At 43.0% G+C, this 27,178-nt stretch overlaps 1 protein-coding gene across 1 annotated transcript in view; it reads right to left on the reverse strand.

Moving 5' to 3' along the window:
* Window positions 1-27,178, reverse strand: part of CD226 (CD226 molecule) — a 79,438-nt gene that overhangs the window by 10,765 nt on the left and 41,495 nt on the right. Inside the window, exon 4 of the mRNA XM_040432355.1 lies at window positions 22,367-22,457. Coding sequence (XP_040288289.1) covers window positions 22,367-22,457 — 91 coding nt within the window. The remainder of the gene's footprint in view (window positions 1-22,366; window positions 22,458-27,178) is intronic.

Raw genomic sequence — 27,178 nt, forward strand, 5'->3', positions numbered from 1 at the left:
CCCTCTGATATGCTATTCATTATGAGCTAATCATTATTTAGTTTCTACTCCAATATGCTGAGGTAGACAGCTAAATATATACATAATGTGGTTCATGTTCACATATTTATGGACCTAACTGTAACCAAGTAGCTTTCCCTGCAGTCCTATTCATAACAATGAAGAGTTTTTGGCAACAGCTCAAACTGAAGAATCCAAGGTGATAACAACCGAATGAGCAGTTCAAATAGTTACAGCAATGCACCTCAAGAAAAGTTGTGAAATGACGGATGACTAAGAGAACAAACTATGTTTAAGAAAGATTGAGCATTTTCCCTCAAATAGCCTCGCATTGGTGCTGAATAAGGTACAGCATATGTGAAAAGGCCATGCCGTAAATAGCAGGCAAGGCAAACTTGACAAGCAGAGGCAGATGGAAACAAGCCATGTTAGCAACAATGTCAAAATCATTAAAGGGGTTCTCCAAGAATTAAAAAAATGAAAATATTTAAATATTATTTTATAATAAATATATTCACAAATACCTTTCATTATTTAGAATGGCTTGTTTTGTCTGCGGAGCAATCATTAGGAGAAATAAAATGGCGATCATCCTATTAGTACACACAAACCTGTCCTAATCACACAGGAGGACAAGTAACTTCACAATACTGAGATAAAGAGCTGCCTCATCCTCCTCTCTGCTCTACTTGTCAGGAGTCATGATCCTGAATATAGGGTAATCTCTGTGGGAATAGAGAAGATAAGGAGACATGAGAGGAGGGTGAGGTGTGGCTAATGAGCAGCAGGACTTGTATACAGTCTCCATTACCACAGCCCCACATTACCACAGTCTGTCCTGTCCGTCCTCTCTGTACTTCATGTCTCCTCATGAACTAAATTCCCCAGATATTCAGCTAAAGTTCTTACCATCTGTATTCAGGATCATAACCCCTGCCAAGTAGAGAGGAGGATGAGGCAGCTCTTTACCTCAGTGTTGTAAATTAACTTGTCCTCCTGTGTGATCAGGACAGGTTTTGTGTAAACTAATGGGACAGCGGCCATTTTGTTTCCTTTGATGATTGCTCCCCAGACAAAATGAGCCATTAAAAATAATGAAAGGTATTTGAGAATATACTTATAATAAAGTAATATTTAAGTATTTTCATTTTCTTAGTAAGTAGTAATCTGGAAGTAGCTGTATAAGTATTGTGGTACATGATGAACTAGTAGTCTGGTACATGACAAAGAATCAAGACCACACAGCAGAAGACAAAAAGGGGAAAAGAAATGAGGCAGGAATTACAGTAGGTAGAGAAATTACTTAATTAGGGATCAGCAATTCGGTTTGTATGAATCAATTTCATTTTATCTGAACTAATTCTACGTCTGTGAGGGACTGTCACTCTATAGACAATTCCCCACTGTGCTTGCAGGTTAACATTTTGCTCAGTTGGGATAATCTCACGTTTGTGCTGTTACTGTGAGTATCGGCATGTGCTCAGATGATAGGCTGCAAAAATGAACCAGCGATTGTGCATGTACAGCTAATATTTATTTAGTGAAGCAGGCAAATTAATTGATGAGGATTCGTAAGCATATCATACTTGCAGTAACTTTGCCTGTGCGAGATTATCAAGGCCATGTTATTTTGATAGCAGAGGAAGCATATAGAGCAGTGTAAAGCAGGCTTGAGTGAATCGAGCTTCGGATCATAGATCCGAAGTCGATTCATTCAAACTCTTCTTCTATTCTTTAATGCTGTATGGAAACCATTAAGCCCTTAGTGACCAAGCCTGTTTGGGCCTTTATGACCAAGCGTTTTTCTTCCTTTTTTCATGGTCTCGTTCCAAGAGCTATAACTTTTTTATTTTTTCACCTATATGGCTTTATGAGGGCTTGTTTTTTACGGGACAAGTTGTAGTTTTTAATGGCGCCATTTTGGGGTACACATAACTTTCTGATTAACTTTTATTAACTCTTTCTGGTAGGGAGATGGGGAAAAATAGCAATACTGCCACTGCTTTTTTACATTATAGATTTTATGGCGTTAATGTTTCGGTACAAATAACATAATATCTTTATTCTCTGGGTCAGTATGATTACAGTGATACTAAATACTTATAATTTTGTTTACTTTTTACAACTTTTTTTGCAATAAAACCACTTTTATTAACCAAAAAAAAGATTTTGCATTGCCACTTCACAAGACCCATAACTTTTTTTAATTTTTTTTAAATATGGAATTGTGTGAGGGCTTGATTTTTGAAAGACGACTTGTATTTTTCATTGGTATGATTTTGGAGTAAATGCCGCTTTTTGATCGCTTGTTATTACGTTTTTTTCGGTGGAAACTAAGAATAAATTCGAAATTCTGTCTTTTTTCTTTACTTTATTTTTACGGCGTTCACCATAGGGGATAATTTATGTAATATTTATGTAGTCCTGGTGGTTATGGACGCGGCAATACCAAACATATGGGGGATATTTTCTTTTTGCAATTTTTTTCATTGAAAAGCGTATTTTCAATGGGGAAAAAAAGCATATTTTTTTATTTTATGGAATTTTTTTTATTTAATAAATGTGTATTTTTTTCTATTTTTTTTACTACTTATTAGTTCCACAAGGAGACTATAATATACAGTATTTTGATTGCTTTTAAAATGTAATGCATTATCTCTATAATGCCTTGCATTTCAATAGCAATGCTATTCAAACATTGACCAGCAGGCTGCACCAGAGAGGCACAGCCTGCTGGAGGTAACGGAAGACAGGCTCAGGGCCCTGATCGGAAGCAAGGTAAGCTTCCCAACACATCAGCACCCCGTGATCGCATTTTCGGGGTACTGATGGGAGACAGAGGGAGTCCGCTCCCTCTGTCACCACTTTACATGCAGCGGACGCCATTGCGCCCGGCATGTAAAGGGTTAAACAGCCCGGATCGGCACTCCTGCCCATCCGGGCTGTTAGAGCAGGGCCCCGGCTCTTATGTGAGAGCTGGGTCCGTGCTCCCCGCTGCACAGGGGAGCCGCGCAGCGCTTAGACTGGGCCGCCGTAAAAACGCGGCGGCCCAGCCTAAGGTTCCTTAGTGACCGCCGTAAAAACACGTATGGGTGGTCACTAAGGGGTTAAAATGTATTGGCTCTGTGGAGGCAAAATTTGTTTCACCTGCAGTTGCGCAAGACTTCAGTGAATGAATTCAGTATTAATTTCTGCTGTTTAAAACATTGAAAATTCAGAATCCAAAGTCGAGTTTAGTACCAGTTGATACCTCGGTACTAAACCCAACTTCGGAATGCTATTTTAAAGACACAGAAATGAATATCAAATTCATCCACTGAATTCTCAAGTGACTTTGGGTGAAACAAATTTTGCCTCCACAGAGGCAATACATTTTAATGCTGTACAGAGACAGGTCTCCAGACAGCATTAAAGCTAAGTGTTTGAACTAATCGACTTTGGATCTGTGATCCGAAGCTCCATTCGCTCAACACTAGTGTAAAGTGTAAATTCGATAAAATGGATAAATCAATTTGAAAACTTAATGCATGATGAGAGCTAAGCAGTCTTCTTCCTTCTTAAATAGCTTGCCTCTTCAAATAGCTAGATGATGTCACATGCATAATCTTTTGAATATGCCTACATATTCAAAAATGTAAAAGATTTTGTAGCAGCCAACTTTGAACAGCTATCTTTCTCATAATGTTGGGTAACAGGTTCTGTTGGAATTTGTGATCTGTTCTAGTGTTATCCTGTTCCTTATCCCTGTTACATCTTTACTCTTTGTTCACGTAGTATCTTGTTCATGTAACATTCCTGCTCAATTGATTTGGCAATGTTTGCATCACTGTTGGCATCCCTACATTTTGTTTCAATGGCCTGTTTGTGACCTGTTTAATCTGGTTTTACATTATTTCTTTCTTGTAATTTGGTGCTAATGATATCCTCTCTGATGATTCCTGAATTTGTACTTTGCTGGTCTACTGGTGCCAACACAGATGGTTAACCATCTGTGGTTGTATACTATCTGATGGTTGTATATCCCTTTGGGTATTATACGGTACCAACAGATTAGGCATTGCCAATTTTACAGCATTAGCTAATCCAGGTCACATAAGAGATTCTTTCATTCATGCTCTCCTTGTTGATCCCAACCACCCAAGAATCATTTCAAGGAAGACCACATATTCATCTTCAATATTCATAGAGAAACCCATCAAGAATTAATTTTTACATAACATCAGCATAACATGTGACTTTAGTATATGCAATCTAAATGGCTTTTCATTTCAAAATAATTTAAACATCGAAAAATGGAGACTTACTGTATATATGGGGCCAATGATAAGGGGCGGTGAGCTAAAAGCAACAATAAAAACTAGATCTACATTTATGGCCTTCAAACGAATCCAAAGTTTTGGCAACTCACTTCAGATGAATTGAGCAAAATAGCACCCATACCATTTTATAGTGAAAATTGGTTGGGAAAATGACACGGAGGATGAAGATGGAGTATCACATGACCGTGGGAAGGAAGGGGCTTGCGCTGATTGGCTCAGAGGCTGACAGCCAATCAGGGAAAGGATTTTGGGAGGTATTTTAGCCTTTGGGCTGGAGAGGTGACATTCTTAGTGCAGCTTGTGATCTGAAAGCATGTGTCTTGACTTTGTCTACCAAAATGCAATAACAGACACAAGCCAGTAATCTAGGTGTGGTAGAGAGACTATAGTGACAGTATATACTGACAGCGGTAGAAAAGTCAGGGTTTTATCAGGGAAAGCAGATGGAGAAAGAGACTAGTCATTCAGTATTTCATACTGTTTTCATACAGCTGCTGGCAATTGAGAATGTCATGTTGCACTGCAAATTCTACAAACAACAAAATCTTATAACATTTTTTTCAGTAAATGAACAGCCAGACATTAGTGATGATCGAGCACGCTTGGTGCATGGCGGTACTTGGCCGAGTACCGCATGTGCTCGAGCACCATGCTTGAGTCTCCATGCTACGCAGCCAATAAATGTACAGGTAAGTACTGCCCTCACTGTAATGCCAGTTGCCATGTTGGCTGCTGCCTTACTTAGAACGTATCCAGAATAGTATAAACCGATAAAGAAAATTGCGGCAACTTACAGTTTGGAGACCGTAGACCTGGCCAGAGGATAAATGAGAGGTGGAGTCAGGACAGGGGGAGGGGGGAAAAAATCCCTAATGTGTCCCTCAATATACCCCTGCCTACAGGCAAAGCAACCGCCCCAAAAGAGGCGACCTCTCGGTGGCTAAGCCCTCACTGTCGCCTATTTCAACCCTGCCAATGGAAGTTAAGGTACTTGTCCCTTCTTAGTTGCTTGTCCCGACGCGTTTCCCCAGTGTCCGTAAAAACTGGTTCATCAGGGGACCGATGATAAATGATCAGATGTTAAAAGCTTAAATTCTGGTAGTTGGAGGAAAAATAATAATCAAATGTTGCAGGCATCAATATGGATAGTGTTAGGCCTCATGCACACGACCGTTGTGTTCCGTTACGCAAAATGCGGTTCCGTTGTTCCGTGATTCGTTTCTGTTTTTGTTTCCGTGTGCCTTCCTTTATTTTTGGAGGATCACCAGACATGAAGGAAAGTAAAAAAAAGTCTAAGTCAAGTTTGCCATGCAAATGATAGGAAGAAAACGGACGCGGACGACAGTCTTGTGTGCCTCCGCATTTTTTCACAGTCCCATTGACTTGAATAGGTCCGCGAACTGTTTTCCGTGAAAAAAATGTTTTTTTGACAGACTGGAACCACGGATCACGGATGCGGATGACAAACGGTGCATTAGCCGAGTTTTCAACGGACCCATTGAAAGTCAATAGGTCCGCAGAAAATCATGAAAAACGGAACAACGGACAAAGAATAAAATAACGATCGTGTGCATGAGGCCTTAGGGAGAGCTGTGCATAGGAAGAGAAAGACAGTGTAGGGAATGTAATAGGAAAATTTTTATACCAAAAAAACTTTTCAGAGACCCAAAAGTCCTTTGAAGTACTATTGTGTGTCACAGCAGCAATATATATTTTTAGCGCATCCTGCGCTAAATACTGTGTAATAGGCCGCTGCGGATAGTTAAATTCAAGCCACATCTCCTGTGTAAAGTGTGCACATCGCTAAAATATCAATGACATCCAGAGTACTTTTTCCGTAGACGGTGTCCGCTGTGGACAGTTAAATTATCCGCGCCACATCTCCTATTTAAAAAATATCTGTGACATCCAGTGTACTTTTTCAATAGACGGTGTGCGCTGCGGACAGTGAGATTAGCTGCGCCACTTCTCCAGTGTAAAGTGTGCGCATCCAAAAAATATCTGTGACATCCAGTGCACTTTTTCCGTAGACGTTGTCTGCTTCTGACAGTGACCTTACCAGGGCCACATCTGCAGTATAAAGTGTGCGCTTCTATAAAAAAAATTGTGACATACATTGTACTTTTTCCAGAGACGGTGTCCTCTTATGACAATGACCTTACCATGCCACATCTGCAGTGTAACATGTTCACTTCAAAAATGTATCTGTGAGATACAGTGTAATTTTTCCATAGACGGTGTCCGCTTCTGACAGTGACCTTACCAGGGCCACATCTGCAGTGTAACGTGTGCACTTCAAAAATGTCTGTGTGACATACGATGTAATTTTTCCGTAGACGGTGTCCGCTTCTGACAGTGACCATACCAGGGCCACAAGACAAATCACCAGGACCGGATGGCATACACCCCCGTATCCTAAGGGAATTAAGTAATGTCATAGCCAGACCCTTATTTCTGATATTTGCGGACTCTATAATGACAGGGAATGTCCCACAGGATTGGCGCATGGCAAATGTGGTGCCAATATTCAAAAAGGGTCCAAAAACAGAGCCTGGAAACTATAGGCCGGTAAGTTTAACATCTGTTGTGGGTAAATAGTTTGAAGGTTTTCTGAGAGATGCTATCTTAGAGCATCTCAACGGAAATAAGCAAATAACGCCATATCAGCATGGCTTCATGAGGGATCGGTCATGCCAAACTAATTTAATCATTCTCTACGAGGAGGTAAGTTCTAGACTTGACAGCGGCGAATCAATGGATGTCGTATATCTGGACTTCTCCAAAGCATTTGACACTGTACCACATAAAAGGTTAGTATATAAAATGAGAATGCTCGGACTGGGAGAAAACATCTGTATGTGGGTAAGTAACTGGCTCAATGATAGAAAACAGAGGGTGGATATTAACGGTACACACTCAGATTGGGTCACTGTCACTAGTGGGGTACCTCAGGCGTCAGTATTGGGCCCTATTTTCTTTAATATATTTATTAATGATCTTGTAGAAGGCTTGCATAGTAAAGTATCAATTTTCGCAGATGACACTAAACTGTCTAAAGTAATTAACACTAAAGAGGACAGTATTATAAGGTTATGCACATGGGAAGGAATAATGCAAGTCACCCGTACATACTAAATGGTAAAACACTCGGTAACACTGACATGGAAAAGGATCTAGGAATTTTAATAAACAGCAAACTAAGCTGCAAAAACCTGTGTCAGGCGGCTGCTGCCAAGGCCAATAAGATAATGGGTTGCATCAAAAGGGGTATAGATGCTCATGATAAGAACATAGTCCTACCACTTTACAAATCGCTAGTCAGACCACACATGGAGTACTGTGTACAGTTCTGGGCTCCTGTAAACAAGGCAGACATAGCAGAGCTGGAGAGGGTCCAGAGGAGGGCAACTAAAGTAATAACTGGAATGGGGCAACTACAGTACCCTGAAAGATTATCAAAATTTGGGTAATTCACTTTAGAAAAAAGACGACTGAGGGGAGATCTAATTACTATGTATAAATATATCAGGGGTCAGTACAGAGATCTATCCCATCATCTATTTATCCCCAGGACTGTGACGAGGGGACATCCTCTGCATCTGGAGGAAAGAAGTTTTGTACACAAACATAGAAGAGGATTCTTTACGGTAAGAGCAGTGAGACTATGGAACTCTCTGCCTGAAGAGGTGGTGATGGTGAGTACAATAAAGGAATTCAAGAGGGGCCTGGATGTATTTCTGGAGCGTAATAATATTACAGGCTATAGCTACTAGAGAGGGGTCGTTGATCCAGGGAGTTATTCTGATTGCCTGACTGGACTCGGTAAGGAATTTTTTATTCCCCTAAAGTGGGGAAAATTGGCTTCTACCTCACAGTTTTTTTTTTGCCTTCCTCTGGATCAACTTGCAGGATGACAGGCCGAACTGGATGGACAAGTGTCTTTTTTCGGCCTTATGTACACTGCTCAAAAAAATAAAGGGAACACTTAAACAACACAATGTAACTCCAAGTCAATCACACTTCTGTGAAATCAAATTGTCCACTTAGGAAGCAACACTGAGTGACAATCAATTTCACATCCTGTTGTGCAAATGGTATAGACAACAGGTGGAAATTATAGGCAATTAGCAAGACACCCCCAATAAAGGAGTGGTTCTGTAGGTGGTGATCACAGACCACTTCTCAGTTCCTATGCTTCCTGGCTGATGTTTTGGTCACATTTTGAATGCTGGCGGTGCTTTCACTCTAGTGGTAGCATGAGACAGAGTCTACAACCCACACAAGTGGCTCAGGTAGTGCAGCTTATCCAGGATGGCACATCAATGCGAGCTGTGGCAAGAAGGTTTGCTGTGTCTGTCAGCGTAGTGTCCAGAGCATGGAGGCGCTACCAGGAGACAGGCCAGTACATCAGGAGACGTGGAGGAGGCCGTAGGAGGGCAACAACCCAGCAGCAGGACCGCTACCTCCGCCTTTGTGCAAGGAGGAACAGGAGGAGCACTGCCAGAGCCCTGCAAAATGACCTCCAGCAGGCCACAAATGTGCATGTGTCTGCTCAAACGGTCAGAAACAGACTCCATGAGGGTGATATGAGGGCCCGACGTCCACAAGTGGGGGTTGTGCTTACAGCCCAACACCGTGCAGGACGTTTGGCTTTTGCCAGAGAACACCAAGATTGACAAATTCGCCACTGGCGCCCTGTGCTCTTCACAGATGAAAGCAGGTTCACACTGAGCACATGTGACAGACGTGACAGAGTCTGGAGATGCCGTGGAGAACGTTCTGCTGCCTGCAACATCCTCCAGCATGACTGGTTTGGCATTGGGTCAGAAATGGTGTGGGGTGGCATTTCTTTGGAGGGCCGCACAGCCCTCCATGTGCTCGCCAGAGGTAGCCTGACTGCCATTAGGTACCGAGATGAGATCCTCAGACCCCTTGTGAGACCATATGCTGGTGCGGTTGGCCCTGGGTTCCTCCTAATGCAAGACAATGCTAGACCTTATGTGGCTGGAGTGTGTCAGCAGTTCCTGCAAGATGAAGGCATTGATGCTATGGACTGGCCCGCCCGTTCCCCAGACCTGAATCCAATTGAGCACATCTGGGACATCATGTCTCGCTCTATCCACCAACGTCACGTTGCACCACAGACTGTCCAGGAGTTGGCAGATGCTTTAGTCCAGGTCTGGGAGGAGATCCCTCAGGAGACCGTCCGCCACCTCATCAGGAGCATGCACAGGCATTGTAGGGAGGTCATACAGGCACGTGGAGGCCACACAAACTACTGAGCCTCATTTTGACTTGTTTTAAGGACATTACATCAAAGTTGGATCAGCCTGTAGTGTTTTTTTCCACTTTAATTTTGAGTGTGACTCCAAATCCAGACCTCCATGAGTTGAAAAATTTGATTTCCATTTTTTATTTTTTGTGTTATTTTGTTGTCAGCACATTCAACTATGTAAAGAACAAAGTATTTCAGAAGAATATTTAATTAACTCAGATCTAGGATGTGTTATTTTTGTGTTCCCTTTATTTTTTTGAGCAGTGTACTATGTTACTGTGTTACATCTGCAGTGTAACATGTGCGCTTCAAAAAAAATTCTGTGACATACAATGTCATGTTTCCGTAGACGGTGTCCACTTCTGACAGTGACCATACCAGGGCCACATCTGCAGTGTAACGTGTGCACTTCAAAAAATGTCTCTGACATACATTGTAATTCTTCCGTAGACAGTGTCCGCTTCTGACAGTGACCATACCAGGGCCACATCTGCAGTGTAATGTATGCGCTTCAAAAATGTATCTGTGACATACAATGTAATTTTTCCGTAGACTGTGCCCGCTTCTGACAGTGACCTTACCAGGGCCACATCTGCAGTGTAAAGTGTGTGCTTCAAAAACATTTCTGTGACATACATTGTAATTTTTCCGTAGACGGTGTCCGCTTCTGACAGTGACCATACCAGGGCCAACTTTCGAACCTCCAACTTTAGTTTTTGAATAATGAAAACATTCTTGGCAAATGCTTTTGCTTTGGTTCGTCTTGCCCCAGTCCAAGAATTTCACCTCTAGCGGCACAATAAAGATGCCCCCGACTGTCCCTCTTAATCATGGCCCCAGTTATGAAAAGCAACAAAATAGAACCGGAGTCCTATTCCCCTATTCCTAGCTGAAGAATTCAGGCGACCCGGCCTGCTTTGAACACTGCAAATTTTTTCAATGGTCAGCTAAGCAGCAGGCACTCTCCCATAATTTTTTAAATGGTCAGCTCAGCAGCATGCCCTCAACCATAATGTTTTAGAGGGTCAGCTCAGCAGCGGGCCCTCGTATATAATGGTTTAAAGGGTCAGCTCACCTGCAGGCCCTCACCTACAATCTTTTACAGGGTCAGCTAACCAGCAGGCCCTCATCTACAATCTTTTACAGGGTCACCTGCAGGCCCTCACCTAATTATACCTAATAGGTCATTTGCACGCATGCTGCCTTGCTTGGATGTGGTAGCTGTAGCCGTTTTTCAGGCTCCCTCTCCGGAATCAAACACTGGTTCCCTGTTACCCGTGGTCACCGTGGTTGGTGCTGAAAATAACATCGAAAGTTGATAGGGCAGACATCCGAATGGATCGTCGCCATCACGTGGACAGGCGATCGGCCCCAGGTTATCTAGAGTCACCAAAGCGGCAGCAGGCCTTCGCCCATAATGTTTTAGATGGTCAGGTCAGCAGGCGCTTGCTCCAAATGTTTTTGAGGGTCACCAGCAAGCCATCAATCATAATTTTTCAAGGTTGTGTATGATGCCCTCCTTTATGTGTAACAAAGGGTGTATTGGAGTGCCGTTTCCTTGTAATTTTTGGCAGCCCTTTCACTTAGTGCATAGGCTTTATAAGTGTAGGAGTCCCACTACCTGAACAATTGTACTACAATTGTAATTTTTTGCAGCAATTGCACTTTATATACAAGTAAATATACAAGAAAGAATGTTTCCTAACAAAGTTTCCTCTAAAATCGTATTATTGTCTGTCTGTAAAAGTGGCGTACTACTCGGACAACACCGTTCCGAGCAGATGCATCCAGACATCCTCCCCATGCTGTTCCCAAACCATTTCAGTGGTGTTTCCATCAATTTCTGACCTTTTCCTATGAACCAGGCACCCTCCCCTCTTCGAAGCAAGGAGTGCCTGGTTTAATGCTCGGGTTCTCCCATTGACTTCCATTATACTTGGGTGCTAGGTAGAGCACCCGAGCATTTCGATGTGTTCGGCCCAAGCACCCGAGCACTATGGTGCTCGATCAACACTACCAGACATCCATCCTTTTTTCCCAAAACATCAAGTTTCTACAGTTCATAAGTGTTTTATAGGCTTATTGCCAGCATCAATAGCATACATTCTGCTACAAATGCTTTGTACTGCGTCAAGATACTATGCAGTTTTAGTGAATGCATTGTACTGTAATCCATTAATATAGAAGTTTAATTCCACACATTGTATTACGTCAATATGTAGTTTTAGTGAATGCATTGTACTGAAATGACATATAATTTAACATATAATATATAGCAGTTTCATTCCATGTTTTGTATTGCATCAAGATAATGTACAGTTTTAGTGAACGCTTTACACTGTAACAACTGCATTCATATAACAGTGTCATTCCATGCATTGTATTACATCAAGATACCATGCTACCATGTGAACATATTGTACTGTAATAAATGCATTAATATAGCAGTTTTATTCCACACATTGTATTGCCTTTTTTAAATTGTCAATACTAGTGTGCAGTGTGTTTGTAAAAGGGGGTGGACATTTAATTGTGCCTCTGTCACTAAATTCCATGGGGAAAAAAACACTTGCAATTTTTCCACTACTATTTAGTAATCTGTGTACCAAACCAGGTGGCGTCACACCCAAATAGACAAAGTTGTCCTCCACAAATGTACTAAACATCACATTTGTCAAAATGAATAAGGCATAGAACCATAAAGGATTTTCACACACCTATAGCTGAGGTATGATGAATGGCTCTGCCATTGCTGACAGTGACTATTCATCAATGGCTCATCATAGCACCAACACTATCTGCCTGCCAACCATCATGTTTAGTACTGTATGGCTGCTGTTGTCACCACCATCACAGCTTCTACTCCCCCTATAGCCACTAGTTCTACCTAGCTGCCACTACTATTACCCCTACAGAGCTGCACACACATCTACTGCCTTGTCTGTTCCATGCTGCTACTGCTGCCGCTACTATTGCTACCACATGCCACTATTACCCCTACACACTTTAGACCTTATCCTTTCCATTTCCACACCATACTTCTGCTGCTCCCAAAAATAAGTGAACATTTTTGAAGCCTTGTTTAGAACAAGCCACTGTTTCCTCTGACAATTAAAACTTGTGTGTGTATAAATACAGGCAAGGATTCTGACCACATTAGCACATAACTTTTGGATGCTTGTGCAGAACAAGCCACAGTTTTTTTTTCTGACAATTAACCACCTCAGCCCCCAGTGCTTAAACACCCTGAAAGACCAGGCCACTTTTTACACTTCTGACCTACACTACTTTCACCATTTATTGCTCGGTCATGCAACTTACCACCCAAATGAATTTTACCTCCTTTTCTTCTCACTAATAGAGCTTTCATTTGGTGGTATTTCATTGCTGCTGACATTTTTACTTTTTTTGTTATTAATCGAAATTTAACGATTTTTTTGCAAAAAAATGACATTTTTCACTTTCAGTTGTAAAATTTTGCAAAAAAAACGACATCCATATATAAATTTTGCTCTAAATTTATTGTTCTACATGTCTTTGATAAAAAAAAAATGTTTGGGTAAAAAAAAAATGGTTTGGGTAAAAGTTATAGCGTTTACAAACTATGGTACAAAAATGTGAATTTCCGCTTTTTGAAGCAGCTCTGACTTTCTGAGCACCTGTCATGTTTCCTGAGGTTCTACAATGCCCAGACAGTACAAACACCCCACAAATGACCCCATTTCGGAAAGTACACACCCTAAGGTATTCGCTGATGGGCATAGTGAGTTCATAGAACTTTTTATTTTTTGTCACAAGTTAGCGGAAAATGATGAATTATTTATTTATTTTTTTTTTTCTTACAAAGTCTCATATTCCACTAACTTGTGACAAAAAATAAAAACTTCCATGAACTCACTATGCCCATCACGAAATACCTTGGGGTCTCTTCTTTCCAAAATGGGGTCACTTGTGGGGTAGTTATACTGCCCTGGCATTCTAGGGGCCCAAATGTGTGGTAAGGAGTTTGAAATCAAATTCTGTAAAAAATGACGAGTGAAATCCGAAAGGTGCTCTTTGGAATGTGGGCCCCTTTGCCCACCTAGGCTGCAAAAAAGTGTCACACATCTGGTATCTCCGTATTCAGTAGAAGTTGGGGAATGTGTTTTGGGGTGTCATTTTACATATACCCATGCTGGGTGAGATAAATATCTTGGTCAAATGCCAACTTTGTATAAAAAAATGGGAAAAGTTGTCTTTTGCCAAGATATTTCTCTCACCCAGCATGGGTATATGTAAAAAGACACCCCAAAACACATTCCCCAACTTCTCCTGAATACGGAGATACCAGATGTGTGACACTTTTTTGCAGCCTAGGTGGGCAAAGGGGCCCATATTCCAAAGAGCACCTTTCGGATTTCACTCGTCATTTTTTACAGAATTTGATTTCAAACTCCTTACCACACATTTGGGCCCCTAGAATGCCAGGGCAGTATAACTACCCCACAAGTGACCCCATTTTGGAAAGAAGAGACCCCAAGGTATTCGCTGATGGGCATAGTGAGTTCATGGAAGTTTTTATTTTTTGTCACAAGTTAGTGGAATATGAGACTTTGTATGAAAAAAAAAAAAAATCATCATTTTCCACTAACTTGTGACAAAAAATAAAAAATTCTAGGAACTCGCCATGCCCCTCACAGAATACCTTGGGGTGTCTTCTTTCCAAAATGGGGTCACTTGTGGGGTAGTTATACTGCCCTGGCATTTTCCAGGGGCCCTAATGTGTGGTAAGTAGGTAAATGACCAGTGAAATCCAAAAGGTGCTCTTTGGAATATGGGCCCCTTTGCCCACCTAGGCTGCAAAAAAGTGCCACACATGTGGTATCTCCGTACTCAGGAGAAGTTGGGGAATGTGTTTTGGGTGTCTTTTTACATATACCCATGCTGGGTGAGAGAAATATCTTGGCAAACGACAACTTTTCCCATTTTTTTATACAAAGTTGGCATTTGACCAAGATATTTATCTCACCCAGCATGGGTATATGTAAAATGACACCCCAAAACACATTCCCCACCTTCTCCTGAGTACGGAGATACCAGATGTGTGACACTTTTTTGCAGCCTAGGTGGGCAAAGGGGCCCATATTCCAAAGAGCACCTTTCGGATTTCACTCGTCATTTTTTACAGAATTTGATTTCAAACTCCTTACCACACATTTGGGCCCCTAAAATACCAGGGCATTATACCTACCCCACAAGTGACCCCATTTTGGAAAGAATAGACCCCAAGGTATTCGCTGATGGGCATAGTGAGTTCATGGAAGTTTTTATTTTTTGTCACAAGTTAGTGGAATATGAGACTTTGTATGAAAAAAAAAAAAATCATCATTTTCCACTAACTTGTGACAAAAAATAAAAAATTCTAGGAACTCGCCATGCCCCTCACGGAATACCTTGGGGTGTCTTCTTTCCAAAATGGGGTCACTTGTGGGGTAGTTATACTGCCCTGGCATTTTCCAGGGGCCCTAATGTGTGGTAAGTAGGTAAATGACCAGTGAAATCCGAAAGGTGCTCTTTGGAATATGGGCCCCTTTGCCCACCTAGGCTGCAAAAAAGTGTCACACATCTGGTATCTCCGTACTCGGGAGAAGTTGGGGAATGTGTTTTGGGGTGTCTTTTTACATATACCCATGCTGGGTGAGAGAAATATCTTGGCAAAAGACAACTTTTCCCATTTTTGTATACAAAGTTGGCATTTGACCAAGATATTTATCTCACCCAGCATGGGTATATGTAAAATGACACCCCAAAACACATTCCCCAACTTCTCCTGAGTACGGCGATACCAGATGTGTGACACTTTTTTGCAGCCTAGATGCGCAAAGGGGCCCAAATTCCTTTTAGGAGGGCATTTTTAGACATTTGGATACCAGACTTCTTCTCACGCTTTGGGGCCCCTAGAATGCCAGGGCAGTATAAATACCCCACATGTGACCCCATTTTGGAAAGAAGACACCCCAAGGTATTCAATGAGGGGCATGGCGAGTTCATAGAAATTTTTTTTTTTTGGCACAAGTTAGCGGAAATTGATATTTTTTATTTTTTTCTCACAAAGTCTCCCGTTCCGCTAACTTGGGACAAAAATTTCAATCTTTCATGGACTCAATATGCCCCTCACGGAATACCTGGGGGTGTCTTCTTTCCGAAATGGGGTCACATGTAGGGTATTTATACTGCCCTGGCATTCTAGGGGCCCTAAAGCGTGAGAAGAAGTCTGGAATATAAATGTCTAAAAAATTTGACGCATTTGGATTCCGTGAGGGGTATGGTGAGTTCATGTGAGATTTAATTTTTTGTCACAAGTTAGTGGAATATGAGACTTTGTAAGAAAAAAAAATAATAATTCCGCTAACTTGGGCCAAAAAAATGTCTGAATGGAGCCTTACAGGGGGGTGATCAATGACAGGGGGGTGATCAATGACAGGGGGGTTGATCAATGACAGGGGGTTGATCAATGACAGGGGGGTGATCAATGACAGGGGGGTGATCAATGACAGGGGGGTGATCAATGACAGGGGGGGTGATCAATGACAGGGGGGGTGATCAATGACAGGGGTGGTGATCAATGACAGGGGGGTGATCAATGACAGGGGGGTGATCAATGACAGGGGGGTGATCAATGACAGGGGGGTGATCAATGACAGGGGGGTGATCAGGGAGTCTATATGGGGTGATAACCACAGTCATTGATCACGCCCGTGTAAGGCTTCATTCAGACGTCCGTATGCGTTTTGCGGATCCGATCCATCTATCAGTGGATCCGTAAAAATCATGCGGACGTCTGAATGGAGCTTTACAGGGGGGTGATCAATGACAGGGGGGTAATCAATGACAGGGGGGTGATCAGGGAGTCTATATGGGGTGATCACCACAGTCATTGATCATGCCCCTGTAAGGCTTCATTCAGACGTCCGGATGCGTTTTGCGGATCCGATCCATCTATCAGTGGATCCGTAAAAATCATGCGGACGTCTGAATGGAGCTTTACAGGGGGGTAATCAATGACAGGGGGGTGATCAGGGAGTCTATATGGGGTGATAACCACAGTCATTGATCATGCCCCTGTAAGGCTTCATTCAGACGTCCGGATGCGTTTTGCGGATCCGATCCATCTATCAGTGGATCCGTAAAAATCATGCGGACGTCTGAATGGAGCTTTACAGGGGGGTAATCAATGACAGGGGGGTGATCAATGACAGGGGGGTGATCAGGGAGTCTATATGGGGTGATAACCACAGTCATTGATCATGCCCCTGTAAGGCTTCATTCAGACGTCCGGATGCGTTTTGCGGATCCGATCCATCTATCAGTGGATCCGTAAAAATCATGCGGACGTCTGAATGGAGCTTTACAGGGGGGTAATCAATGACAGGGGGGTGATCAATGACAGGGGGGTGATCAGGGAGTCTATATGGGGTGATAACCACAGTCATTGATCATGCCCCTGTAAGGCTTCATTCAGACGTCCGGATGTGTTTTGCGGATCCGATCCATCTATCAGTGGATCCGTAAAAATCATGCGGACATCTGAATGGAGCTTTACAGGGGGGTGATCAGGGAGTCTATATGGGGTGATCACCACAGTCATTGATCATGCCCCTGTAAGGCTTCATTCAGACGTCCGGATGCGTTTTGCGGATCCGATCCATCTATCAGTGGATCCGTAAAAATCATGCGGACGTCTGAATGGAGCTTTACAGGGGGGTAATCAATGACAGGGGGGTGATCAGGGAGTCTATATGGGGTGATAACCACAGTCATTGATCATGCCCCTGTAAGGCTTCATTCAGACGTCCGGATGCCTTTTGCGGATCCGATCCATCTATCAGTGGATCCGTAAAAATCATGCGGACGTCTGAATGGAGCTTTACAGGGGGGTAATCAATGACAGGGGGGTGATCAATGACAGGGGGGTGATCAGGGAGTCTATATGGGGTGATAACCACAGTCATTGATCATGCCCCTGTAAGGCTTCATTCAGACGTCCGGATGCGTTTTGCGGATCCGATCCATCTATCAGTGGATCCGTAAAAATCATGCGGACGTCTGAATGGAGCTTTACAGGGGGGTAATCAATGACAGGGGGGTGATCAATGACAGGGGGGTGATCAGGGAGTCTATATGGGGTGATAACCACAGTCATTGATCATGCCCCTGTAAGGCTTCATTCAGACGTCCGGATGCGTTTTGCGGATCCGATCCATCTATCAGTGGATCCGTAAAAATCATGCGGACATCTGAATGGAGCTTTACAGGGGGGTGATCAGGGAGTCTATATGGGGTGATCACCACAGTCATTGATCATGCCCCTGTAAGGCTTCATTCAGACGTCCGGATGTGTTTTGCGGATCCGATCCATCTATCAGTGGATCCGTAAAAATCATGCGGACATCTGAATGGAGCTTTACAGGGGGGTGATCAGGGAGTCTATATGGGGTGATCACCACAGTCATTGATCATGCCCCTGTAAGGCTTCATTCAGACGTCCGGATGCGTTTTGCGGATCCGATCCATCTATCAGTGGATCCGTAAAAATCATGCGGACGTCTGAATGGAGCTTTACAGGGGGGTAATCAATGACAGGGGGGTGATCAATGACAGGGGGGTGATCAGGGAGTCTATATGGGGTGATAACCACAGTCATTGATCATGCCCCTGTAAGGCTTCATTCAGACGTCCGGATGCGTTTTGCGGATCCGATCCATCTATCAGTGGATCCGTAAAAATCATGCGGACGTCTGAATGGAGCTTTACAGGGGGGTAATCAATGACAGGGGGGTGATCAGGGAGTCTATATGGGGTGATAACCACAGTCATTGATCATGCCCCTGTAAGGCTTCATTCAGACGTCCGGATGCCTTTTGCGGATCCGATCCATCTATCAGTGGATCCGTAAAAATCATGCGGACGTCTGAATGGAGCTTTACAGGGGGGTAATCAATGACAGGGGGGTGATCAATGACAGGGGGGTGATCAGGGAGTCTATATGGGGTGATAACCACAGTCATTGATCATGCCCCTGTAAGGCTTCATTCAGACGTCCGGATGCGTTTTGCGGATCCGATCCATCTATCAGTGGATCCGTAAAAATCATGCGGACGTCTGAATGGAGCTTTACAGGGGGGTAATCAATGACAGGGGGGTGATCAATGACAGGGGGGTGATCAGGGAGTCTATATGGGGTGATAACCACAGTCATTGATCATGCCCCTGTAAGGCTTCATTCAGACGTCCGGATGCGTTTTGCGGATCCGATCCATCTATCAGTGGATCCGTAAAAATCATGCGGACATCTGAATGGAGCTTTACAGGGGGGTGATCAGGGAGTCTATATGGGGTGATCACCACAGTCATTGATCATGCCCCTGTAAGGCTTCATTCAGACGTCCGGATGTGTTTTGCGGATCCGATCCATCTATCAGTGGATCCGTAAAAATCATGCGGACATCTGAATGGAGCTTTACAGGGGGGTGATCAGGGAGTCTATATGGGGTGATCACCACAGTCATTGATCATGCCCCTGTAAGGCTTCATTCAGACGTCCGGATGCGTTTTGCGGATCCGATCCATCTATCAGTGGATCCGTAAAAATCATGCGGACGTCTGAATGGAGCTTTACAGGGGGGTAATCAATGACAGGGGGGTGATCAATGACAGGGGGGTGATCAGGGAGTCTATATGGGGTGATAACCACAGTCATTGATCATGCCCCTGTAAGGCTTCATTCAGACATCCGGATGCGTTTTGCGGATCCGATCCATCTATCAGTGGATCCGTAAAAATCATGCGGACGTCTGAATGGAGCTTTACAGGGGGGTAATCAATGACAGGGGGGTGATCAGGGAGTCTATATGGGGTGATAACCACAGTCATTGATCATGCCCCTGTAAGGCTTCATTCAGACGTCCGGATGCCTTTTGCGGATCCGATCCATCTATCAGTGGATCCGTAAAAATCATGCGGACGTCTGAATGGAGCTTTACAGGGGGGTAATCAATGACAGGGGGGTGATCAATGACAGGGGGGTGATCAGGGAGTCTATATGGGGTGATAACCACAGTCATTGATCATGCCCCTGTAAGGCTTCATTCAGACGTCCGGATGCGTTTTGCGGATCCGATCCATCTATCAGTGGATCCGTAAAAATCATGCGGACGTCTGAATGGAGCTTTACAGGGGGGTAATCAATGACAGGGGGGTGATCAATGACAGGGGGGTGATCAGGGAGTCTATATGGGGTGATAACCACAGTCATTGATCATGCCCCTGTAAGGCTTCATTCAGACGTCCGGATGCGTTTTGCGGATCCGATCCATCTATCAGTGGATCCGTAAAAATCATGCGGACATCTGAATGGAGCTTTACAGGGGGGTGATCAGGGAGTCTATATGGGGTGATCACCACAGTCATTGATCATGCCCCTGTAAGGCTTCATTCAGACGTCCGGATGCGTTTTGCGGATCCGATCCATCTATCAGTGGATCCGTAAAAATCATGCGGACGTCTGAATGGAGCTTTACAGGGGGGTAATCAATGACAGGGGGGTGATCAATGACAGGGGGGTGATCAGGGAGTCTATATGGGGTGATAACCACAGTCATTGATCATGCCCCTGTAAGGCTTCATTCAGACGTCCGGATGCGTTTTGCGGATCCGATCCATCTATCAGTGGATCCGTAAAAATCATGCGGACATCTGAATGGAGCTTTACAGGGGGTTGATCAATGACAGGGGGGTAATCAATGACAGGGGGGTGATCAGGGAGTCTATATGGGGTGATCAGGGAGTCTATATGGGGTGATCAGGGGCTAATAAGGGGTTAATAAGTGACGGGGGGGGGGGTGTAGTGTAGTGTAGTGGTGCTTGGTGGGACTTTACTGAGCTACCTGTGTCCTCTGGTGGTCGATCCAAACAAAGGGGACCACCAGAGGACCAGGTAGCAGGTATATTAGACGCTGTTATCAAAACAGCGTCTAATATACCTGTTAGGGGTTAAAAAAAACACATCTCCAGCCTGCCAGCGAACGATCGCCGCTGGCAGGCTGGAGATCAACTCTCTTACCTTCCGTTCCTGTGAGCGCGCGCGCCTGTGTGCGCGCGTTCACAGGAAATCTCTCGTCTCGCGAGATGACGCGTATATGCGTCCACTCGGAATGAATCAACCACCTCCAGGACGCGTCTGTGCGTACAGCGGTCCGGAGGTGGTTAACACATGTTTATAAATACAGACAGACATTCTTTCACCATTTTGACATAAATATTGGACACTTTGTCCCAACAGGACACTTTTTTCTGACAACATTGTGCATTTTACTCCTTGAATACCAGATGTTTTTTTCATTTTCGTGTTTTCATTTTTCTTTTCTGTCTTGCTGGAGCCATAACTTTATTTCTGTTCACATAACCGTATGAGGGTTTGTATTTTGCAGGACAAGTTATACTTTCTAATGCCACCATTTAATGTGGCATACAATGTAGTGGGAAGTGGGAAAAAAATCCAAATGGGTTTGCTAGGGGTTTTGTGTCGATAGATTTAACTATGCAGTAAAACTGACCTGTGCCCTTCATTCTCTGGGTCAGTAAGTTTACAATGATACCACATTTATGTATTTTTTTCGCCATATTCTGACCCCATAACTTTTATATAGCTATTTCTACAGAGCTATGTTTCTTGCAGGACAATCTGTAGTTTTTTATTGATACAATTTTTACTCACATTTTATTCACTTTTCTTGGGGTAATTGAAGAGATAAAAAAAAATGGTGAATCAGCCAATTTTATGTTTTTTCCATTATACCATTCGCCACATAGGAAAAATATTTGTATCTTTTAATAGTACGGACACTTTGGGGCAGTGCTGCCAATGATCATTATGCTTTTTATTTACTTTTAATTCTGGTGAAAGGGGGGTGATTTAAATTGTTACATTTAAAAAAAATATAAGCCCCACCCCCTCCCCAGGAGGTTACAATATGCAATACTGTGATTTATTTTAGCTTACACTGTAGTTCAATAGAAGCTCTAAGAGCACAATTCCGTTATTTTTTTCAGCATTTAGATGCTGTGGTCACGCTCACGCTTGACCATGCCATTTAAAGTGTTAAATGTATGGGAATGGCATTCTTGCCGGTTGAAGACAATAGCCCCAGACCTCTGCTGTTTGAAACAGCAGAGATCCTCTGGCTATGATGCCTGCTGTGCTCACGAGTGGGCACCATATTTAAAATGTATGGCAGAGGCACTCAAGGAGTTAAACACAATCTGCTCCCAATAAGGGACAATTTTTAGAAGGCTTCTAATATTAAAAGGCATATTAAATGTGTTAACACCATCAGCCATGCATTTACCTATAGCTAAATCTGTCAGTTTCACTCTGACATTATTTGCTATTGCTGTCATTGTGTTAAATAGTTTAAAAGGAGGGAGGAAAAAAATAGCAAAAATGTGGGGAAAAAAAAAAAAAAAGAGAAAAGAGAAAAAAGAATGAGTCCAAGGAGACCCCAAAGTGTTATATACCAATTTTCAGCCCAATTGGAGCAATACCAAGTAGAATCAATTCAGACCTAAATCTAATTTTTTTGACCGACAAATTGGACAGGAAACAAATTTCAAGAAATTCGCACATCTCTGGTGTGAATTGCTAATTAATTTTCATTTTTTAAATCAAAAATACTTTCTGAATTCATAGCTATATGTACTTCAGTTGCCACAGTGAAACAATTATTGCACTTACCTTACAAGACAAAAAGCTGCTATGGTGAAGATCACAATAACAAGTAGAGATATCCCGCATATTAAAGCAAATTTGCTCATGGAAGTGATACCTAAAGAAATAAAATAAAACATAGTGCTAATTAACAGTAATATAGTATAGTAAACATAATGGGTAACAAAACTCTTTTAAAGCCCCATCAGATCCAAATCTAGAGCTGCTACCCAGTCCAAGATAAGAACAGTTAGAGCAGCAGAATAAAATTATTTCCTACATTATATAAACACGAAAATGGTTCCTAAAAAGCTATAAATCATCCTGCAAAATTCAAGGTCTCAAAGACAAAAGAAAATTGAAAAAGATATGACTGCTGGAACACAAATGGGGAAAACCCCTTAAACGGGCTGTACAGCCAGATATATTGATGACCTATCGTCAGAATAGGTCATAAATACAGATGAGCGAAGTTTTAAAAAATTTTATTTGGTCGCTTCACCGAATTTTCCCCCAAAATTTGATTTGTTACGAATTAATTAGTCCAAAGCACGTTAAATCAGGTCTTTCCCGGCCTGCAGTTAAACTTTAGGGAGAATTTATCCTGGTATACATCACTGTGCAGTGTTGCAAAATGCATAGCTAGTTCTTTCTATTAGTAAAACAGTTACTGTGCATCAGTATGGCAGGCAGGTCACATATATGGATGTGCAGGCCACCAACATTCCTAGCTAACCCAAAGCTAAACAAAATAAAGCATACAGCATCCTTAGGTAAAGCAAAAAAATTAAAACATTGCACCCCTGCAGGTGTTCCAATGACTCTTTAGTGGAACAAAGTAAGTACATGGAAGCATCGCCAATAAAGTAGTGGATACATTTTTTTTTCTTTTAATCCATGTTGTGGTGGTGCAAACACATGTGATTGAATCCCTTCTGTTGGGCTATAGAATGACTGGGCGTCACTATTAGGCTTAGTTCACACTTCACTTACGGAATTTTGTCAGTTATTCTCATCAGTTATTGTCAGCCCAAAGCAGTTGCGGGTCAAAAACATAGAACAGGCGCAGAACTACTGGTCAAGCAGCAAAGTTGCGGCCACAATTCAAGTTTGGCTGCCCAGTAGTCCAGGGGATCTGGGGTGACAGGGTGCAGTCCAAGTATGCCGCAACCTGCTGATTCAGGTTCTACTCCATGTCCTGCTGCTGCTGGTCTTTAGTAGGTGGATGAAGAAAAGTGCTCATTAGAGACTCCAGACTTAAGTTGCTGCTGATGGAGCTGGAGCTGAGGAGACAGCCAGGATTAAATTTCTTGGATGATGACGTGGAGCAGCTCCTCCCCGGTGTGACCCATCAGGCTTTGGACTCTACACCTTGGGTGGGCACAAGCCATCAGCACTCAGAAATGTTCAGAGTCCACTCTAATGTCCTCCAGCAACTTGATAAAAAATTCCCACACCGCCAAGTATGGCATTTTAGCCCCACCACTAAATGCTGCTGCCTTTATGAAACCATGCACCGCTTGTTGTTTCCTGACAGGTAGGCTCCTGAGTAGCAGACGGTCTACCCCTGGTGCGTTTGGCTCCAGATCTACCACTGCTTCCACCCTGCTGGCTCATCAGCATGCTGCCACCCTGCTGCTGTCCCATTGGCCTGCTGCCACTTACCCTTACCCCCTGATGATGATGATGATGCCCCCTCTTCACGTGGTTCCCACATGTGATTGGCTACATCATCATCCACTACTGTCTCGCCACACAGGCTCCCACCCAACTGTCATAATCGCTAGTTGCACGCCTAAGGGAGGATGCAATGGACCTCTCGTCCAAGTCTGTGCTGGGCTTTAGCTGCTTACTGTCATCACTAAGCTCATCCTCGCTGAAAAGTAGAGCCTCTCCGGCAGCATGCAGTACTTCCTGAGCAGTGGCAAGACAGGTGAGGGCACAGAGGTTGTTCCTGGTCCATGCCAACTAAGTGTGGTGTCAGAGGAACCCACCGATTCCTGGATGTGTGTATCTATTGTCACCTGATATGATGTTGAAGAGCGAGTCAACCATTCCAGTACAGCTGGATTGTTGGTCAAAACATGACCAGAAGATGACAGTGACAGCTCCCCGTTCCTTGTTAGGGCCCAGTCAACTGTGATGGCCATAGTGTACAGTAACTGAAATAGTAATGTAACAGATAATGTAACAGATTAAGTATTAATGGCACAGCAGATGAACTAGGTAAATATACCTATATACTAGACCGCCTGTTGACGATGAGTCTCATGCACACTAAGTCTATGTATAACTGAACAGATTGATTATAAATGGTGCAGCAGATGAACCAGGCAAAGGCACTTATACTGTATATTTGACCTCCTGTTAACAATAAGTCTGATGCACACTAAATCTATGTTTAACTGAACAGAATAATTATTAAAGGCACAGCAGATGAACTAGGTAAAGGTGCCTATATATTAGACTGCCTGTTCACAATGAGTGTGATGCACAGTAATTCTATCTATAACAGAATAGACTAGTTATGAATGGTGCAGCAGATGTTTGCTAAAACACTGTCCCGAGCACTTGCCATGTCTCTCGCTATGCTTAGTTCACAGTAAAATGGTGAAGCCCACTCAGAATGAGGCATTTATAGGGCTGTGACATCACAGGGGAATCTGCTAATTGGCTGACTGCATGGCATTGTGGGTCATATCTCATTCCCGGGCTTCTTACTTTCTCTTTGTAACACATGCAGCCAACATTTTAGGGAAAAAATGATTAATTACAACAAAGCAACAGCAAATTCGTATTTATGGCAAATCACATTTTTCATGAAATCCTGAATTCAATTATTTTCACTTTGATTTGCTGAACTCTTGTCATGAATATCAGATTGGCAGGAGTCCGACACCCGGTACCACGCTGATCAGCTGCTTGAAGAGGAGACAGCACTCCATGCGAGTGCCGCTTCCTGTTCATTACACAGCACTTTGTCTCGGAAGTGCAGTGAAATACAAGTACTCGCTGCATTCAAGTGATTACATTATGCCACTGCTCCACAGAAGACGATGCATAGTGTAATGACAAGGAAGCCTCCTTGTAAAACAATTGATCAGCGGGGGTGCAGACTGTCAGACCACTGCCGATCTGATATTGATGACCTATCCTAATAATAGGTCATCAATATACAGGGAGTGCAGAATTATTAGGCAAGTTGTATTTTTGAGGATTAATTTTATTATTGAACAACAACCATGTTCTCAATGAACCCAAAAAACTCATTAATATCAAAGCTGAATATTTTTGGAAGTAGTTTTTAGTTTGTTTTTAGTTTTAGCTATTTTAGGGGGATATCTGTGTGTGCAGGTGACTATTACTGTGCATAATTATTAGGCAACTTAACAAAAAACAAATATATACCCATTTCAATTATTTATTTTTACCAGTGAAACCAATATAACATCTCAACATACACAAATATACATTTCTGACATTCAAAAACAAAACAAAAACAAATCAGTGACCAATATAGCCACCTTTCTTTGCAAGGACACTCAAAAGCCTGCCATCCATGGATTCTGTCAGTGTTTTGATCTGTTCACCATCAACATTGCGTGCAGCAGCAACCACAGCCTCCCAGACACTGTTCAGAGAGGTGTACTGTTTTCCCTCCTTGTAAATCTCACATTTGATGATGGACCACAGGTTCTCAATGGGGTTCAGATCAGGTGAACAAGGAGGCCATGTCATTAGATTTTCTTCTTTTATACCCTTTCTTGCCAGCCACGCTGTGGAGTACTTGGACGCGTGTGATGGAGCATTGTCCTGCATGAAAATCATGTTTTTCTTGAAGGATGCAGACTCCTTCCTGTACCACTGCTTGAAGAAGGTGTTTTCCAGAAACTGGCAGTAGGACTGGGAGTTGAGCTTGACTCCATCCTCAACCCGAAAAGGCCCCACAAGCTCATCTTTGATGATACCAGCCCAAACCAGTACTCCACCTCCACCTTGCTGGCGTCTGAGTCGGACTGGAGCTCTCTGCCCTTTACCAATCCAGCCACGGGCCCATCCATCTGGCCCATAAAGACTCACTCTCATTTCATCAGTCCATAAAACCTTAGAAAAATCAGTCTTGAGATATTTCTTGGCCCAGTCTTGACGTTTCAGCTTGTGTGTCTTGTTCAGTGGTGGTCGTCTTTCAGCCTTTCTTACCTTGGCCATGTCTCTGAGTATTGCACACCTTGTGCTTTTGGGCACTCCAGTGATGTTGCAGCTCTGAAATATGGCCAAACTGGTGGCAAGTGGCATCTTGGCAGCTGCACGCTTGACTTTTCTCAGTTCATGGGCAGTTATTTTGCGCCTTGGTTTTTCCACACGCTTCTTGCGACCCTGTTGACTATTTTGAATGAAACGCTTGATTGTTCGATGATCACGCTTCAGAAGCTTTGCAATTTTAAGAGTGCTGCATCCCTCTGCAAGATATCTCACTATTTTTGACTTTTCTGAGCCTGTCAAGTCCTTCTTTTGACCCATTTTGCCAAAGGAAAGGAAGTTGCCTAATAATTATGCACACCTGATATAGGGTGTTGATGTCATTAGACCACACCCCTTCTCATTACAGAGATGCACATCACCTAATATGCTTAATTGGTAGTAGGCTTTCGAGCCTATACAGCTTGGAGTAAGACAACATGCATAAAGAGGATGATGTGGTCAAAATACTCATTTGCCTAATAATTCTGCACGCAGTGTATACTGTATGGTCAGACAACTCCTTTAGGGCTAAAATTAGTAATGTCACTAAGAGGTTAAAAATGCATTTGTGTCCCCGAGTTGTGTGTCAGCTATATA

The sequence above is a fragment of the Bufo bufo genome, chromosome 5, assembly GCF_905171765.1.
Source record: "Bufo bufo chromosome 5, aBufBuf1.1, whole genome shotgun sequence".
Taxonomy (NCBI): Eukaryota; Metazoa; Chordata; class Amphibia; order Anura; family Bufonidae; genus Bufo; species Bufo bufo.